The 19,789-nt window shown below is 37.7% G+C and overlaps 1 protein-coding gene across 1 annotated transcript in view; it reads left to right on the forward strand.

Annotated features, from left to right (window-relative positions):
• The window catches only part of LOC102173859 (multidrug resistance-associated protein 4-like), a 180,169-nt gene extending 162,330 nt beyond the window's left edge, over window positions 1-17,839 (forward strand). The window contains 6 exon segments of the mRNA XM_018056299.1: window positions 752-907; window positions 6,998-7,087; window positions 10,433-10,605; window positions 11,039-11,144; window positions 14,736-14,870; window positions 17,690-17,839. Of these exon segments, the coding sequence (XP_017911788.1) occupies window positions 752-907; window positions 6,998-7,087; window positions 10,433-10,605; window positions 11,039-11,144; window positions 14,736-14,870; window positions 17,690-17,839 (810 nt within the window).

Raw genomic sequence — 19,789 nt, forward strand, 5'->3', positions numbered from 1 at the left:
CCAGTAAACAGTTGTATTAAGTTGTTTATAAAATGCTTTTTGAACTGTTCCAATGAAAGTTCCCATATAAAGAGCAAATGTTGTTGATCACAGACCAATGTATTTTAAGACACTGAGACCTGCATTTTATAATTTTAAGATGTTTCCTTTCAAGATAGAATATAATTAATATATTTGCCATCAGGAAATGATTTAGTTTCTCTGTCAAGGAATAATTCTTCTCAAATAACAGACCCCTGAGAAAATAAGTCGTTGTTTGTGTATAACACTTCTGACTTGACTGGTTGACATCTCTAATATTATCCATGTAGTTCTCAAGGTCAAAAAACCTAGAGAGTAGGAATAAAGTTAATTTAAAAGTGAACTTCTTATGGACCACTTAGGAGACTGCTGGCTTTTGCACTGCCAGTAGATTGATTCTATTTTTTTTTTTAACTCTTTTGAGGACCAGGGAGTCTCAACCAGGGACATTTGTGAATATCTGCCGTTTTTAGTTGTCACAATTTGGAGGTTGTGTCTGGTGTCAAGTGGATAGAGTCCACGGCTACTGCTAAACTACCTACAATACTCAGGACATGCCCCCTGACCCCCCAAGAATGAATCACCTGGCCCATAATGTCAACAGGGCCATGCTTAACAAACTTATAGGCTACTCTATATAGAACTTTTAAAATTCATCGTCAATATCCAGGGTTTCTCCTAGGTTGGCTTCATATTGTTAATTCTTGATCCCTCTTGGATCTCTCTACAGGTTTGCATTGTGGGAAAAACAGGAGCTGGAAAAAGTTCCCTCATTGCTGCACTTTTCAGATTCTCTGACTTCCAAGGTACAATTTCAATTGATAAAAATTTGACAACCAGTATGGGACTTCATGATTTAAGGAAGAAAATGTCAGTTGTACCTCAGGTATGCACGTCAGAACATTCTCATGTATTCTTTTTATAAAGCACCTAAGTTCAATTGCTTTTATGTTGATTTTTTTTTTCAAATTGCATTAAGGGGTTGATCCCTTTCCCCCAATAGATCATAGCAGCAGGTATTTTCAACAGATATTTTCATCAGATACCAGGGTTTGTTTTTTTGTTCTTTCATCTGTTTTGTGAGCCTATGATTTAGTAACTTACCCAGGCAGATTTCTGCACTCACACTTCCTCAGATGCCATAGTTTTACCCACTGATAACCACAGAATACTAATAACAAAATGATAGATGTTTAACACTTGAGAGGTTTCTGTAGAGAAACATGAATTTTAAGTGACAGATGAAATTTTGCTATAGAAAATAAAGCTATCTTTTTTCAAGGTGATTGTCTTTGAGTGGAGCTTTGAGAATTACAAGGTGTTGATGCTGTGGGGAAACTCAGAACTTAACCCTTAATAAATGATTAACCAGGGATGCAGTACAGCATAGTGAGAAAGAACACAGGGCACAGAATTCCATCTCTGTGCTCCTCAGTTTTCTCTCCCTTGCAAGACAGCTAACAGCACCAAATCTTCGAGCTGCTTTGAGGACTATATAAATAGGTCAGCACATGTAGGATGCTTCATGTAGACCCAGTATGTGGTTGCTGTGATGGTGGAGCGTTGAATAGACCTTCTCTTCCTGACCTCTGATTCTATTTTATTTTTTTCTGTTTCTTAAACGAGTACAAATTTCACTGAGTATTTTGGAGACTGGATTATATATGCACATGTAAATATGTCATATTTATATTCCACATATAAGTGATATCATGTGGTATTTCTCTATCTGACTATTTTACTTAGTATGACAATCTCTAGGTCCATCAATGTTGCTGCAAATGGCATTTCCTTCTTTTTTATGGCTGAGTAGTATTCCATTGTATACATGCACCACCTCTTCTATATCCATTCACCTGTCAATGGACTTTAGGTTGTTTCCATATCTTTTTGAGTAATAGTTTGTCCCTGGAGAAGGGCATGGCAACCCACTCCAATTTTCTTGCCTGGAGAGTTCCATGGATGGAAGAGCCTGGTGGGCTGCAGTCCATGGGATTGCAAAGAGTAAGACAGGACTGAGTGATTAACACACACACCAGATATATAATCAGAAGTGGGACTGAAACTTCCATACTGTTTTTCATAATGGCTGCATCTACTTCTTAATACATTCCCACCAACAGTATAGGAAGGTTCCCTTTTCTCCACACCATCTTCCACATTTGTTATTTGTAGACTGTTCAGTGATGGTCATTCTGACCCTCGTGAGGTGGTGCCTCTTTGTAGTTTTGTTTTGCATTTCTCTAATAATTAGCAAGATTGAACATCTTTTCATGTGTCTGTTGATCATCTGTATATCTTCTATGGAAAAATGTCTGTTTGGGTCTTCTGCCCCGGTTATGATTGGGTTGTTTGGTTTTTTGTTGTTGAGTTTTATGAACTGTCTATATATTTTGGAAATTGAGCCTAGTTGGTCTCATCATTTGCAAATATTTTCTCCCATTCTACAGGTTGTTGTTTTATGGTTTTCTTTGGTGTACAAAAGCTTGTCACATTAATTAGTCCTATTTGTTTATTACTGCTTTCATTTCTATTGCCTTGGGAGACTGGCCTAAGAAAACACTGGTATGATTTATGTCAGAGAACATTTTGCTTGTGTTCTCTTCTAAGAGTTTTATGGTGTCATATCTCGTTTCAGTCTTTAGGCCATTTTTTTTAAAATTTTATTTATTTATTTATTTTTTAAATTTTAAAATCTTTAATTCTTACATGCGTTCCCAAACATGAACCCCCCTCCCACCTCCCTCCCCATAACATCACTCTGGGTCATCCCCATGCACCAGCTCCAAGCATGCTGTATCCTACATCAGACATAGACTGGCGATTCAATTCTTACATGATAGTATACATGTTAGAATGTCATTCTCCCAAATCATCCCACCCTCTCCCTCCCTCTGAGTCCAAAAGTCCATTATACACATCTGTGTCTCTTTCCCTGTCTTGCATACAGGGTCGTCATTGCCATCTTCCTAAATTCCATATATATGTGTTAGTATACTGTATTGGTGTTTTTCTTTCTGGCTTACTTCACTCTGTATAATCGGCTCCAGTTTCATCCATCTCATCAGAACTGATTCAAATGAATTCTTTTTTATGGCTGAGTAATACTCCATTGTGTATATGTACCAAAGCTTTCTTATCCATTCATCTGCTGATGGACATCTAGGTTGTTTCCATGTCCTAGCTATTATAAACAGTGCTGCGATGAACATTGGGGTACATGTGTCTCTTTCAATTCTGGTTTCCTCGGTGTGTATGCCCAGAAGTGGGATTGCTGGGTCATAAGGTAGTTCTATTTGCAGTTTTTTAAGGAATCTCCACACTGTTCTCCATAGTGGCTGTACTAGTTTGCATTCCCACCAACAGTATAAGAGGGTTCCCTTTTCTCCACACCCTCTCCAGCATTTATTGCTTGCAGATTTTTGGATCGCAGCCATTCTGACTGGTGTGAAGTGGTACCTCATTGTGGTTTTGATTTGCATTTCTCTAATAATGAGTGATGTTGAGCATCTTTTCATGGGTTTGTTAGCCATCCGTATGTCTTCTTTGGAGAAATATCTATTTAGTTCTTTGGCCCATTTTTTGATTGGGTCGTTTATTTTTCTGGAATTGAGCTGCAGAAGTTGTTTGTATATTTTTGAGATTAGTTGTTTGTCAGTTGCTTCATTTGCTATTATTTTCTCCCATTCAAAAGGCTGTCTTTTCACCTTGCTTATATTTTCCTTTGTTGTGCAGAAGCTTTTAATTTTAATTAGATCCCATTTGTTTATTTTTGCTTTTATTTCCTTTAGGCCATTTTGAATTTATTTTTGCATAATGTCTAAGGGTTTTGGCTGTCCAACTTTCCCAACACCACTTGCTGAAGAGACTGTCTTTTCCCCATTGTATAGTCTTGCCTCCTTTGTTGAAGATTAATTGACTGTTGGTGGTAGGTGTGTGGGTTTATTTCTGGGATCTCTCTTCTGTTCCATTTATGCATCGTCTGTTTTCATGCCAATATCATGCCATTTTGATAACTGTAGCTGTATCATCTGAAGTCTGGAAGGTTATGCCTCCTGCTTTGTTCTTTTTCCTCAGGATTTCTTTGGCAACTGTGGGTCTTTATGGTTGCATATATATTTCAGGAGTATTTGTTCTAGTTCTGTGGAAAATATCATGGGTAATTTGATTAACAATTGTCTTAAATCTGTGGATTGCTTTGGATAATAGTCCTTTTAGCAATATTCTTAAAATTAAAGAGCATTTAATATTGGATATATTTCCGTTTCTTTGAATCATTTCTTTGAGTCATTTCCATTTCTTTGAATAATTCCATATTCTTTGAATATTGGATATATTTCCATTTCTTTGAATCATCTTCAATTTCCTTTTATAATATTTTCTAGTTGTCAGCATGTAAGTCTGTCACCTCCTTTGTCAGGTTTCTTCCTAAGTATTTTAATTTTTTTTGATGTTATTTTAAAAGGGATTTAAAAAAAATTACATTCCCTTTCTTTAAAAATTTAAAATTTACATTCCCTTATTTCACTGTTACTGTGAAGAAATGTAACAAGTATCTGTATGTTACTCTTGTGTCCTTCTTTGTAGAATTCATTTGTAAGTTTTAGCAATTTTTGTAATGGTCTTCAGGGTTTTCTATATATAGTATCATGTCATCTGTATATTGTGACAGTTTTACTTCTTCTCTTTCAATTTAGATACCTTTACCTTCTTTTTTCCTGTATGATTGCTGCCTAAATAATCATTCTTTTCATTCAACTTTTTACTGAAATTTTACTGATTTTGAAATATATATTTGGCATATAATAGCAAAGAGAAATACTCTTGCTTTACTAAACTATGTTATTCCATCTCATACTGCTGAATAAACACACATAATTGCCCAATATGTCTTTTTAGACTGACAGATTAGCTCAGGTAATGGCTCTATAGAGTGTACCTTGAAAAACCAGGTGGATAATTTAAAGCTTAGACCTCTTAGTAGACGTAAATTTGCTCTGAGAGGAACATGAAGGGTAAAACTGTTCAGGTCATTATGAGCCATGACTAGGAAAGAAATGTTCTTGTCATTGCTGAACGCAGAGCCCCATCTCACTTCTCCCAACTGGATTCAAAGCTGGTTCCTTAACCTGGCCTCATTTGGGCCCTTCATCTCCTCAAAAACTAGTCCTTGAAGAATCTCTCATCTTGGACCCCAAAGCAGAATCCTGCCCTTGGGGGAGGGGTATGGAATATTGGGGACCAGCCTTCTGCCCCTTGCCTGGCCACATCTACATGATTTTGTAAACCTAATGGGAACAGCTAAAAGTAAGGGAAATCACCTGCATGTTAGGCTCTTAGAAGTAATAGTTATAAGAAGCAGTTTTTTATAAACATCTAACGTAGAATGACGATTATTTCCTTGATGAGGAGCTCTTACCATTGCTTACATGGTGGTTGAGTCTTTGATTCTAAATTAGTTTTACGGGAGACCTTAAATTTGTGCCTCATATTTTTCAGTGCTGTTCAATAATCATTTTAAAATGTCGTGTGACCAGTGATTTTCAGTGCTTTGGAAGTATATCGGCCACTTAATCAACTTTGGGCAAATGAAGCTCCCTCTATAATGTCTTTTTAATTTTGGATTTTGCTCAGGGATACATCTTTTTTGGTGGGATATAATTCTGCATCTATTTCTCTCTCACCAGACTTGAAACTAAGACAATAGGGAGAGAGAGGGAGGCTCACTGAGTGTCATTTTTCTTCATGACTAGGGAATAGAAATGTCTGTCTTCTCCATCTTTCTTCTCAGGCGTTCGTGAAGTGAGGAGGAAAGTCCAGCCCCAAGGCCAGGTGGGATTTTGAGGCTGGTGATTCCAAGCAGTTACGGGCACTTGTGGAAGCGTCAGGTCTCCTCTTGTTCCCACACGTGTGCCTCCCCTTGCTCTGCCCCCTTCACTGAAAGGAGCCTGTTGGGCTCTTCTCTGCTGCCCATATTCTTGTGGCCTGTCTTACTGAGCCTTCCAGAGGAAAATGCAAGTGGCCTACATGGACTTATGTACAAGATTTTCTCATGAAACCCAGAAAAGGCATATATTTCCACAGTAATTACCTTGTGGTTCCTCCCAAAGCAGATGAATAGGAAGAGGTATTCATTAATTTAACATTTATAACATTATTTTAATAATGTTATTATGACACAGGTCACAGTGGTTTCAGGTCCTCCTGGCCTTGCAGTTAGTAATGAGGTTCTGTGAGGCAGGTCATCCTGACGCACAGGTGAGAGAACGTGGGGACCAGCTGGTACAGAATCAGAGGAGCTCTCTCCATGGGCAGAGGAACTGCGGACCCCAGGAGCTGACGTTCTCTTTGTTACGTGTGCAGATGTTCCATTCACACCTGTGGAGAGAGTCCTTATCCCAGAAGGCTGTTTACTGATGGAGAAAATATCCTAGCTCATTCTTCAGTGCCAATGTGTGGAAATTTAATGGGTTTGCTCTGAGGCACAAACTGCAACTAATTGTGCTATTGGTATTTCCCAGCATCACATCAGGATTGACAATGAGTTTATCTAGTTTTCTTGATGTAAAGTTCCTCCAATAAGTATATCCTCATTTGGGTTGGAAGCAGACAATTGGTAAGAAGCAGTCTATGGGTCACAAAGAGTCAGACATGACTGAGCGACTGAACAGCAAGACATTACCAGGAAGGCATTTTTGAAAAATTATATCTTCCTTTATCTTCTTCTTAAGGTGACACTTTTCAACATTTTCTTTCGTTAGCGTCCAATGGTCCAGAGATATTTTGGAGCATACTTTCTACAGTGGGAGGTTAATTTAGAGATGCTATTTTATAAACAAGCATTTGCAGCCTTATTATTAATGATTATAGTGAATTGTGAGGGGATATTTTTTTGGCACTTTAATTCTGTTCTGTAAGCATACAAGCAAGATGACAGATGCTACAGTAATAACATTTCCTGTTTTGGGATATTTAGGAACCAGTTTTATTCATTGGAACAATGAAGGAAAATCTGGATCCCTTTAAGGAGCATAAGGAGGAGGATCTATGGAATGCCTTAGAAGAGGTAATTTTTGTTACAAAATTAACTTGTTAGCATCAGTATATGATTATGTACATTTATAGTAGTGCAGAGTTGGGAAGATCCTCTGGAGAAGGGAAAGGCTACCCACTCCAGTATTCTGGCCTGGAGAATTCCATGGACTGTATAGTCCATAGGATCACAAAGAGTCCTACTCAACTGAGGAACTTTCACTTTCAGGTAATTAAGGAGAGTTTATTGGTTTAACTGACTTTGTTTACCTGCTAGGAGAACACGGATGAGATGGGTACATGAGTAAATTAAAATATGTATATAATAGTGATGGAAAGCAACAAGATAATGCCATATGCTTTTATTTTAGCTTTTCCTGTAATACCCAAAGCAACTAGATACATTTTCTTGTCTTAAAATAGAACGCTAAACTAGAATTTATAATTATGGGTTCAAATTCTACTAAGTGACCAAGTGAATTATTTACCTTAATTACCTTGCAATGTTCACTTTACTCCTCTGGTCTTAAGGAATATCAGCTAAGTGGAGGCAACTAAGTAGTTTTTCATTATTAACTGAAAGATAAATGAGATCATACTAATAAAATGCTATGAAGTTTCAGAAGGAAGTATCTATAAAGGTAAGTTATATAATTGGAATGTGATAGTTACTTATTGACAATCAGGTTCTTTTAATGCTGCAACATGAAAGTAGGTAAGAGACCCTGGAGATTTGCTAAGTTTTTAATGGGTATGTTCATTTCTAGAGAATTTTCTGTTATTTGTATTATATGTCCTTTTGGCCCACTTCTGTGAATTTCTTCACCCTTGCATGCAAAGGATTTTGACTTGTTAATTTGCTATTGGTTTATATACTTTGATACAAATTATTTTGTGTATTGGCCCTAGTTTTGCAAATTGATGGCAGGAACTGTATTTAGACTTCTAAAATACAGTCAGACTTTCCAATTTTTCATAGGACCTAGCTTAATCTTTTGCTTTTAAAAGGTAACCCTTGATAAATAGGTATTAAATATTTGATTGACTTCATTTTAGAGAGTGTGGCTTATTTCTTTAAAAAAAGACATTGTTTTTTACACAAATCCAAATGACCAGTTGTTCATGTTGTTTTGAATTGATGCATTTGTCATTTAGTGTCATTCTTCCAAGGATAGCTCTGGAATCTGTAACATACAGATGAGCTTTGACTGTGAGCAAGCAGATTCGGAGGCCTGATGATTTCCTGCCAGTAATTCTGATTTCTGAAGGATTTCAGCACCCAGTCTTTACACACCCACCCTGCTTTTCAACAACATGGGGATTTTATTTTCCTAAATCAGGCTGACTGCTTCGCCTTCTACTTGAGAAGTTGTGGACTCCTGATTTCATTTAAATTTGTGAGTCTTTCTACAGTGAAATTCTAGAAGAGAAGAAGTGAGGATTATACTTAACGATCAAAGATAAAGATAGGATGATCCACTGATCTTGAAACCACAGGGTATATTTAATGGTGATAGCATGGTATCTTAAAAAAAAAAAAAAAAAAAACTGGAAGTACTGGCAAATTATTTTTCTATTTGTTCCCCAGCTCAAGATCTGTCTTCACAGGTTCTCAAGTACTAAAATTACTCCAGAATTTTAGAACACATTTTCCCATGAACAGAGAGGAAACGGTAATTGGGAGACAAATCCTGTCAAAAGCTACCTTAGTACTTGGCCCAAACTTAATTTATCTGTACCAGGCAAAATTTAGTAGCCTCACAATTCTGAAAATGTTGAGGTGGTGGAAGTGGTAGACGACACTAAGATCTACCTTTATTTAAACTACATTTGGAGCTTTCTGTGAAAAGAAATAAACATGAGTTCATTTCACAAAGTGAAGCGATTAGTTTCCATGTATTGCTTCTGGAATTGACCCTGTTACTTTGTTGATGTCCTAGAGTGAGAAATCGTTCCATCACTTTGTTTCTGTAGGAATTGTTTATTACTTTTAAAAAGAAAAACTGCCATATCTTTCATTGAAAAACATACAAATGCCATAAAGAAATAATTTCTAGAGGAACAGAATGATGAGATGATTCCTTCCTCTTAGAGTTGTCACTAAAGCAGTGAGGTCAATTTTCAAGTGAACTAAAAACCCAAGTCATTGGTTTTTAAATGATTCTAAATGAAACCTGCAAACCCAAACTCATAGAGTTGACCTGCAAATGAGTGGGAGGGCACCAATATGTTTTCTTCTTTAAGAACTTCCATTAAAAGAAAAAATTCTCTTAACCTATGTCCTGCTTCACTCTTGGCAGATATGGACATTCAAAAAGAAGACAGTCTTAAGAATGGAGCCCAATTCATCTTGGTTATTTCTCAGAATATGCCAAAAGTACATTTTTCATATGCTGAATAATAGCCAGCTGATGGCCAACTGAAGAAAGCTTATCAGAAATTAGTGCCAATTGGGGCACTTAAAAAGCAAGGGCAGCTCTACAGACATAACATGAGTAGTGACTTTATCACATAAGTGAGCACTTTATCACTCAAAGGCTAAAAGAGTACAGTAGATAATGCTCTGGAAATGAATCATTGATATGTTGCTTCTGTTAAAAGAGCAAAACAGCTTAGATACTAGGATATATGCAATTAAGAATATGGTCTATTATGTCCAAACTGGGAGCATGCAGGTAAATGTTCAACATTGATAGTGTCTCTGTCAGGATGCAAGTATGTCTCATTACACAGGAAACCAAGACATAGAAATCTGGGCATCAGCAGTGTGTGCATTAGGAATCACATGGTTCTGCCCTTGCTGTGGGACAGCTCACATGTCCATTTCCTGGGCCTTGTATTAAAGTGAATGGGCTCTCCCTTGACTTCATTTACTGCCAGTCCTGCTCTAGTAAAACCTCTTCCCCATCTGTTTATTGGATTTCCCTGTCTCCTTCCAGCCCACACCAGCCTTTCTTTTTGAGAAGTAGGAAGGTTCCACAACATGTAGAGAACACTGAAATCTTTCTGTACTGACTAGACTCTAGCATCTTTCTCAGTGAACGCTAATTGGTAATAGCTCTCTCCATTACCTGGCTGTACATGCACATAAGAACTCGTGAAGACCTCAAAGCCCTTATGTCTAAGTGAAAGTGGAAGTTGCTTAGTCATGTCTGACTCTTTGTGACCCCATGGACTATACAGTCCACAGAATTCTCCAGGTCAGAATGCTGGAGTGGGTAGCCTTTCCCTTCTCCAGGAGATCTTCCCAACCAGGGACCATACCCAGGTCTCCCACATTGCAGGTGGGTTCTTTACCAGCTGAGCCACAAGGGAAGCCTAGGAGGCTTGTCTATTCAGTAGCAGTTTGTTTAGGAAAACGTTATTTCTGTATCCACAGGTACAACTTAAAGAAACCATCCAAGGTCTTCCTGGTAAAATGGAAACTGAATTAGCAGAATCAGGATCAAACTTGAGTGTTGGACAAAGACAACTGTTGTGCCTTGCCAGGGCTCTTCTCAGAAAAAATAAGATACTGATTATGGATGAAGCCACATCAAACGTGGATCCAAGGTAATAAGCTGAGATCTATAAAACCTGGTATCCAAGATATAAGTGTGGTAAATGGAAATCTTTTAGCGATGCTAAGAAAAATTTCTAAGAACTCTCATTGCCTTAAAGGTATCTCTTGTTAATATTAATTCAAGAAAACAAAAGAAGAAACCAAGACAAGTTATATGGTGGTGTTATTTTGAGGCATCCTGAGAGAGCTAGATTTCTAAATCCAGCTCCTGATACTTTCAAGTGATTTTGAGGGAAGACTATTTCCCATTGTTTTATGAAAAATAGTAAATTTCTAAGAGCTTTTATACTTATGTTTTTAGGAACAAGATTATGCCTTAAAGTGTCCATTTAAAAAACATTATAAAAATATCATATGATATTTTAAAGTCTTAAGTCAACTTTTCCAGTCAATACTGAACGAAATTCACTTCTTTAATTCTAGAACTGATGAGTTAATACGAAAAATAATCCATGGGACATTTGTTCAGTGCACTGTGATAACCATCACAAACAGATTGAGCAGCGTTGTTGACAGTGACAGGATAATGGTAAGACCCCTCACCTGCAGAGTCTCAGGTGTTTCCATTTATGCTCAGTCCTTCAACTTACCCTTCCTTGAAAAATTTGACAGGATCCTCTGGTAATTTAATTTTCTCGGTTTCTCCTCTCATTCCTGACAGTAACTCAAGTACTTAACTATACTTTCAGAATGTGCTATTAAATAATATATCCAGTAATTTCTTATTTTTATATTAACACATTTTTGACCAGGGGATTTTTACAAAAACTAACACCCTGGCTGGTGATTTGTTACATAAGTGAATATTGAAACATCTCTGGTCGGTAACATTCAGGTAACAAAAGATGTATCAATGCATCTCTGGTCAATAATGAGTTAAAAGTTTATTAAATTGTCATTTTTTTAAAAGATGTCCAATCCTGAAAATATGCCACATCCAAGTTATGGCTTCATATTTCAGAGAGGTAGAACACCATCATTTTGGCTGAGTCACAAATACTTCAGCATTTTTGTATTCCCTTAATCAAAAAATTAGCATTTCATTTAGACTGCAGGAAAGTTGTTGGCTAAGGTTGCAGGATTTCATAGCTATTGCTGTCAAAGGTGAGTCCATGAGAAGAAAGGGCCTAATAAGAAAAACAAAGTATTTCAACAGGAACAATTTAATACAGGAAATTTGCTACATAGTAATCAAAGGGCTAGAAAAAGAGAACACTAGGGTAATAATTTTAGGAAGCAGCTATCATGTCCTAGGAGAGATCTCCAGACCTAAGAACTCAGAGGAGAAGCTGTAGCGAGTCAGTGCTCAGACCTCCAAGGAGAGGTCCCTGCCCAGGTGCTGGTCATATTTGTGAGGGAGCAGGATGGGGCTGGTTCTCCATGTGCTAACAGAAGTTGGGAGCTGGAGTCACATCTCACTGCTGAGGCGATGCTGCTGGAGGTACAGAAACCAGGTAGACCACTGGCTCCGACTCCTGCTTTCAGTCTCCCTCGAGTGCCGGCTACTGGCAGAACCTAACAAAGGGCCAGCAGGCCAAGGGTACTCTGAAACGTGATTTGCAGAAACCCAGCCACTGCATCACAGATAATAGCAGAAAAAGAAAAGTGCATGGGGGCTGAGATGCTGCAGATAACCAACCAGGAGGCCTCTTACACAGTAGATCTGGGCTGCACACCCAGCAGGCTCCAAGTTTTGGTTTCTGGATGTCCGTCTAGTATCTTCCAGGTTTGATTGGTTCTTTCTTCCTTCATAATTTAATAATCTAGTAATTTCCTTCCTTAGCTTTATTTCCTTCCTTCCTCCTTCTATTCCTCTTCTGTCTCATTTTTATCTTCTCTCTTTCTTTGTTCTTTCCCTGCTGGCTTATAAATGTTAGGATGTGGGTTTATAAAATAAGAAAATCATCCTTCAAAGGAAAATTGAGTTGTGTGAATTGTCTGTAGATATTAATCCCTTGCCTTTTTGTTAACCCCTTGTCGATAGCATCATTTGCAAACATTTTTTCCCAGTTTGTAGGTTGCCTTTTCATTTTGTTGACAATTTTTGTTGCTGTGAGAAAGTTTCTAAGTTTGATTAGGTCCAATTTGTTTATTTTTTGCTTTTATTTCTTTTGCCTTGAGAGACTGATCTAAGAAAACATTGCTACAATTTATGTCTGAGAATGTCTTGCATATTTCTCCTCTAGGAGTTTTATGGTGTCATCTTATATTAGGTCTTTAAACCATTTTGAGTTTATTTTTGTATATGATGTGTGGGATTATTCTAATTTTATTGATTCTCATGCAGCTGTCCAGCTTTTCCAGCACCACTTGCTGAAGAGACTGTCTTCTCCGTTATATATAATATGTATAGTTATATTATATATAACTATACATATTATAAATATATATTTATTTTAATAGAAGGATAATTGCTTACAATACTGGTTTCACTTCTGCCATACATCAACATGAATTGGCCATAGGTGTAGATATATCCCCTCTCTCTTGAATCTCCCTGCCACCCCTGCCCTTGTCTACCCTTTCTTAGATTAATTGACCACAGGTGATAGAGACCTGTGTTTTAAAACTGCATTTTTTCTTCTTCTTCAACATCAAAAAGAGTAGTTATGTTTTATTGTGCTATGTTTAAGTAAAACTACACAATTTGGGTCATCTAAAGTGACGCAGCATATTATAGAACATTTGAATTACTATGTGGATGTGACAGATTCAATTATTCTTGAACTCTTTTGAGAAAGCCATCCTTAGCAATGATTCACAGGAGTAAACAAAAAACTAACTGGAAAATGGCCTTTATGAGACAGTGTTTCCCATTAGATGCTCTGGGATGGAATAAACTGTGATACCTAGATATGGAAAAAACAACCTGCTTCCTGTTTAGAGCTTCAGTGTATTCTCTTAAGATACAGTCACTCTAAATATGACCTAAATGAAGAACTAAGTACCACCTAACATCAGAAGTATTTTTATAGCTATGTCATTTAAGCCAGTGGTTTCAGACTCTCTTTTCTACTTAAAATCATTATGCAAAGTCACTAATAAGTAGAAAGGCAGAGTTAAGAGCCCCTCCTATCCCCCTTCAGCTAGGGGACTATCAGTGTGCACAAAAGGGCCAAACGACAGGCCCCTGAAGAAAGAAAGAAAAAAGGACCAAAGAAAGACAATTTGTGAAATCAGATTCAAATCCTCTGCAGTTCACATTGGGCTATCCACCTGGGTAATGTGTGGGCTGTGAGCATTAGAATTTGAAGCTCAATTTCTTACTTGCTTCTTTAGCCTTATTCAAAGAGAAAATTGGATTTCTAGAGATTTCTTTTGTACAGTGCAACTCTGCTAATGCTGCTATGTAGCAGCTCCTTTTGCCAGTCTTTCACTCTGAGAGTAATAAACTACAAAGTTAGGCTGAAGAAGCATCTTAACCTTTCAGACAAGGTATTCTGCCCCTCTCCAGTTCAGTTCAGTTGCTCAGTCATGTCCGACTCTTTGCAACCCCATGAATTGCAGCATGCCAGGCCTGCCTGTCCATCACCAACTCCCAGAGTTGTGGTCGCTTGATGGTTGCAATATCCTCTGTTTAGTGATACTACAAGCACTTGTTTAGTTCACAACCCTTTGAAATTCTGGAGACATTTACTTTTTTCCCAAATCTTGCTCAGATTCTATCAAAACAACTTGACAATTAATTTGCTGTCAGGTCACTGCCATCTGGTTTGTCTGACATTAACCTGCTTTTTAGATAAATTGAGATTGATTTTCTTGAACCAGGAAATTTCCCAACTCTGTGTATCTTTATAAATAGCCTTCAAACCTCAGAATTTAAGCTAAAAGACTAATGATAACCACCCCAAATCCCCTTGGCAGAATTTAAAATATTTCACACTGCTGAAAACTTTCATTTTTCTTTCTTTCCTATAATGTTATAATAAAAGGTCAGGTTAGGCCTTTGTCTGCCTAGTAGAACAAGGCAATCAAACCATTAAAACACCAGCCAGGTCTACCACCCAAATAAATTTTCTCTATTCTTCTCCTGTCCCTTTATAAAATATTGTCTGAGTTATAATACTTTATTGCAAAACACTGTATACTATGGGTTTTATTTTTTTCTGCTGATTAACAGGTCTTGGATTCAGGGAAACTGGAAGAATATGATAAGCCACATGTTTTGCTGCACAATAAAAGCAGTCTATTTTACAAGATGGCACAACATCTGGGTGAGACCGAGGCTAATGCTCTCATTGAAAAAGCAAAACAGGTGAGCCTGCTGCAGAGAGTTGTAATTAAAGTTCATCTCCAGGGTTCACTCTTAACACTAGGGGTCTGGTACAAGCACTTTGTGCCCTTTTCAATTGGAAGCTTCCAGAAACTAAGCTTCATGACTGGGTCTTAATAACATGTGGCAAGTGGAAGGCAGATCTGCTGAGAATATGCAGCAGTGGTGAGGTGGGGTCACGATGTGTGCTCACTCATGTGCATAAGTGAGAGATGGCAGATTGGTCTTCCCACACGCTTGGACTCTGGATTCTGATTCTCATGGAGCGCAGAATACTCTCATCTTGCAGAACCTTTACATTTCATTCTGATTGGTGCTCAGCACATTTGTCCCTTGATACAAGCGCTATCAAGGGACATCCAGTAAATTTTAGAGTTTAAGGAAAATTTTTTGGAATATTTTAGGTCTAAGAAGATCTACCAGGGAAAAGTGTAGGTCTCTTCTGTTTTCTAATCTGTAAAGAAAATACCTACCTGATACTGTCCCTTTCTTCCTAATTCTCTGTTGTTTAGAATTAGGTCCACTTACCCCCCATGTTTCCTCTACCTACTAGAAGATGAAATAGTCATCAGGACAAATCAAGAACTCACAATACCTAACTCTATAGTCAGAATGGTGCTTGAAGGTTTACAAAGCACTTTCTCAGAGATGATGTGTGTGAAGTACTAAGCAGTGTAGAGTGTGAGAAGGGTTCTCAATGAATAACATTCAGGTCACGTGGCATCTTCCTAACAATGGTCAGGTCCTACAAATGTGGTAACTGAGGTTTGGTTAAGGGACTTAGCCAATGTCATGTAGCTTCCTGTAATTCTTTCTGGAACAAGGTGGGAGTGGGGTTGATGGAGGGAGGGAAGGTCTGGTGTTCCTGCCCCTTGAGATGCATGGCTCAGGGTGGAATGAAGCTTCCCATTGAAACTTTATCTCTGAACAATAAATTATGGGTCATATTTCCTTTTTTATACTTTTCCACATTTCCCAGATTTTCACTTGTATGTAGAATAAAATTACTTGTGTAATATTTAAAATATCGCTTAAAGAAAACATATCCCAGTATGTAAGTACTTCTTTGTGAAAAGTTTATCTAAAATATAGCCTAAGTTCTATCCGTCCCTGTTTCATCTCATTCTTCCTCCTCAGAAATGAAAAGCTGTACCTTCCACTGTTCAAAGGGTAGGAAATTGCACAGGGTCACAGAACGGGGTGAATAGTTGACAGAGTCATTCAAATTTAGGTTTAGGGATGACAGTCTGTATTCGGAACTTTTCAAAGTACTTATATTGTATGCAGATATAGAGTAGCTGCACTTGGAGCCCTATATTTATTTTTATGCCTGAAAATCAGAGTGCTTTCAACCACTCTAGTGTGTCTCCCAGTCAAATCTTACTTCTGAACATTTGATAGTCATTTGTGATTCCCTGTATAACCTAATCACAGAACAGCCAGGAATCTCTCAAACCCTTTTGTTCTTTTGAGGTTAGGTATTTCACATCAAAGAAAAATGTCCCCACCTATGTGTCAAAGTCTTCATTTAAAAACTGTTACTACTGTATATTATCAAGACATTGAGTAATGGGAAATTGATCATAGAATTTTAGATAGGTCCATATAAGATAATAGGATTCAACACCCTCATTTTACAGGTGAGGAAACTAAGACACCTTAGAAGGAAGATGGCCCTATGTACTAATATATAACTGGTGTTAAGCTAAGTTTGCAATAGATTCAAAATTAAAAATATTTTCTTTTAATGAATGTTTTAAATCAAGTGTAACACACATGCAGAAGTAAACATAGGTCATAGAACTAGAAATCTTATCTTCCTGGTCTAGTAATCCTGCACCTACTCTAACAATATTAATGGTAAGTTACATTTGTCTAGTTCCTTATAATTTATTGTACATTGTTCTCACATGTATGATTTTACTTAATCTCACGATGGTTCATTTTTATCCATGTCATAGATGAGCACATTGGGTCCAGGGCTCACCCAAGGTCACCTGGTCCTGGGATCACCAGAGGGGCAATTATTGGGGGAGGCTGAGGGCTGCCTTAGATACTGCATTCTGTGTAGAGTCTGAGAACACTGCTCCTTCTGTCACGTGGTAGCCAAGGCTAGACTATCACCCAGGTTCACAGCGTGGCAGAATATCAGTGTTGGATTTCAGGCCTGCCACTGGCTCAGGTCACCGCTATGGAAAGATATAACAAAATACTTATCCTGATTCCCATCCCAGTTGAGTATCTTCTTGACATTATTTCTGCATGTGGTCAATCCTCTTAAGAAAACCAGCTGTCAGACCGTCAACTTTTAAAATTTTGTTTACTTATTTTTGGCTGTGTTGTGTCTTTGTTGCTGTGTGCACACATTTTCTAGTTGTGGCAAGTGTGGACTATGGGCTTCTTCAGGGTGTTTGGGGTTCTCGTTGCAGTGGCTTCTTTTGGTGCAGAGCACAGCTTCCAGGGTGCTCAGGGTTCTCGTTGTGGTGGCTTCTTTTGGTGCAGAGCACAGCTTCCGGGGTGCCCGGGGTTCTCGTTATGGTGGCTTCTCTTGGTGCAGAGCTCAGGTTCTAGGGTGCTTGGGCTTCAGTAGTGGTGGCACACAGCCTCAGTAGTTGTGGTGCATGAGCCCAGTTGTTTCACGGCATGCAGGATCTTCCTGGACCAGTGATCGAACCTGTGTCCTTTGCTTTGGCAGGTGAATTCTTACCACTAGACCACTGGGGAAGCCTAGAAATACACTGCCTTAGAGAGGAGGACTTTAAAACTTCTAAAGATGTTGTTTTTGTCTTTTTTCTCCTCAGGTGCACTTCAAAAGAAAATAGCCAGATAGTACTCACAGTGACCAGGTGACTATAAAGGCTTTCAATGGACAGTCCTCAGACTTAATTTTGGAGTCAGCATTGCAATTCTACCATAAGTTCACATCTGTTCTGAAGGCATTTATCCAATAGTTTTTGCACTGCATGAGCTGTATTATATTTTCCTTATACCAGCAACAAATATTTACAGATACAAAATCTTAATTTGATTCCAAGCTCTTGCAAAAAGATTTTTATTTGTATATAATACTTTTTTTTTTCTTATCCAAATCAGAGATTCAGGCCACCAGTAAAAGCTGTCTACCAGGTTTTGTGCCTTGAGAGACTCCAGAGCCAAAGCTCATTCTCTAAGGTACAAATTGAAGTCATCACAGATGATTTTTGCTTCTCCCCAAATTATATACTGCTGTCCAATTATATTAGACAGGATTCCATTTACTTGAAGACTATGTGAAGTTGCCTTTTTGTCTCATCACTTCTTTTAACAGAACTGGGCTCCATTATCCTACCCAAAGACCTCTGGTTAAAACAGTACAGAGAAAATGGGAAAAACAAAAAATATAGACTAGTTTAAGTTTAAGTGACATTATATGAGAGCAGGGCATCCTTCCTCCGGAAAAAAAAAAATACAGAAGGACAACATTATATATTTTAAAAGAGAAGGGAGAGAAAATATACTAGGTGATTTGGTAAATAAGAAAATATGTATAATAACTTATCTTCTAGATTGAGGATTTTTTTTACATTTTTTTCATAAAATATATATAACAATTTGCCACATAACTGTTTTTAAAGATACAGTTGCACTAATCATATTCAGTATGCTGTGTAACCATCAATGTCTGGTTAATTTCTGATAATTATTTTAGGACTATTCAGTTATTTCTACAGAGTCAATTCTGGTAAAGTTTCATTTCTCTAGGAGTGAATCTGTTTCTGTGAATTTTGATTAGCATAAGGTTATTCACAATATCTTATAGCTTTAATTTCTGCAGCATCTATAATTGTGGTTTAATGCTTTTTAATTTTCTTTGAGTCTTTTTATGAATAGTCTTACATGACTTTTTCCTATTTTCAAAGAATCAATTTTTTTGGCTTGATTGAATCTCTGTTTGTTTTCTAGTTCATATTATTTCTTTCCCTCTACATTTGAGATTTTTTCCTCTAATTTCTTAAATTGGAAACATTAATTTTTAACTTACTTCTTTTTATAATTACATAGAGCCTTTTTTTCCCCCCACCTAAGTCCCACTTTGGCTGCAAACTACAAGTTTTGGTACTTGGCACTGATCAATAACCATAGTATTATGTAGTTTCTGATTTCTAATTTGATTAATTAAGTTCTCTAAATTTAAATGCTAATGGAGTTTTTCTGTTAGATTGAACTATGTGTATGTAACTGCTAACATTCAGCCTTTTTTTAACCTATAAAATGGTACTTTCATATGGTTCAACATGATAGTTTTATTATTAATATATAACTTTCATTTTGGTCAGACAACTTTAGATTCAGGTTTTTAAACCAAAGGTAACCACATTCACAAATCCTTGTTTCCACCCTTTTATTTGGCAATTTTAAAATGTTATATATATAAACAGTAATGTTCAAATAAAAATCCTCCCCAAGTACTGGACTGTTTTTTGATACCTCATGCAGGTTGGTTCTCTGGGATGCAGACGTGGATGCTGCTAAGTGTTGGGGTGTGTATTAGGGGTGCCCCTGGCATTCCACACTTGGTGAATGAAATCGGAAGAAATGGGGTAAGGATACAGAGGGAAAAAGTCAAGCTGGAATACTGGCCAGGCAACGTTACCTGACCCTGTGGGGGCTCCGGAGTGAAGATGGCTCTTCAAGGTTATCCTGACATGTCCGCTGGCCAGGGCTTTATACCTCTACCTGCACAGGACATTGCATAGAGGCTGCCTTCAGAAAACTGGTGACTGAAGACTGCCCACTGGCAGCACTTCCAGCAGCTGAACACAAGTCCTTGCAGGGAAGTGAGGACAGTGTGTCTCCATGTCCCCCCACAGCATGTGCCCCAGCTCCAGAGGCAGGTGATAAGGGTGTGCTGTGGGCGAAAC

The sequence above is a fragment of the Capra hircus genome, chromosome 12 (assembly GCF_001704415.2).
Source record: "Capra hircus breed San Clemente chromosome 12, ASM170441v1, whole genome shotgun sequence".
In the NCBI taxonomy this organism is placed as follows: domain Eukaryota; kingdom Metazoa; phylum Chordata; class Mammalia; order Artiodactyla; family Bovidae; genus Capra; species Capra hircus.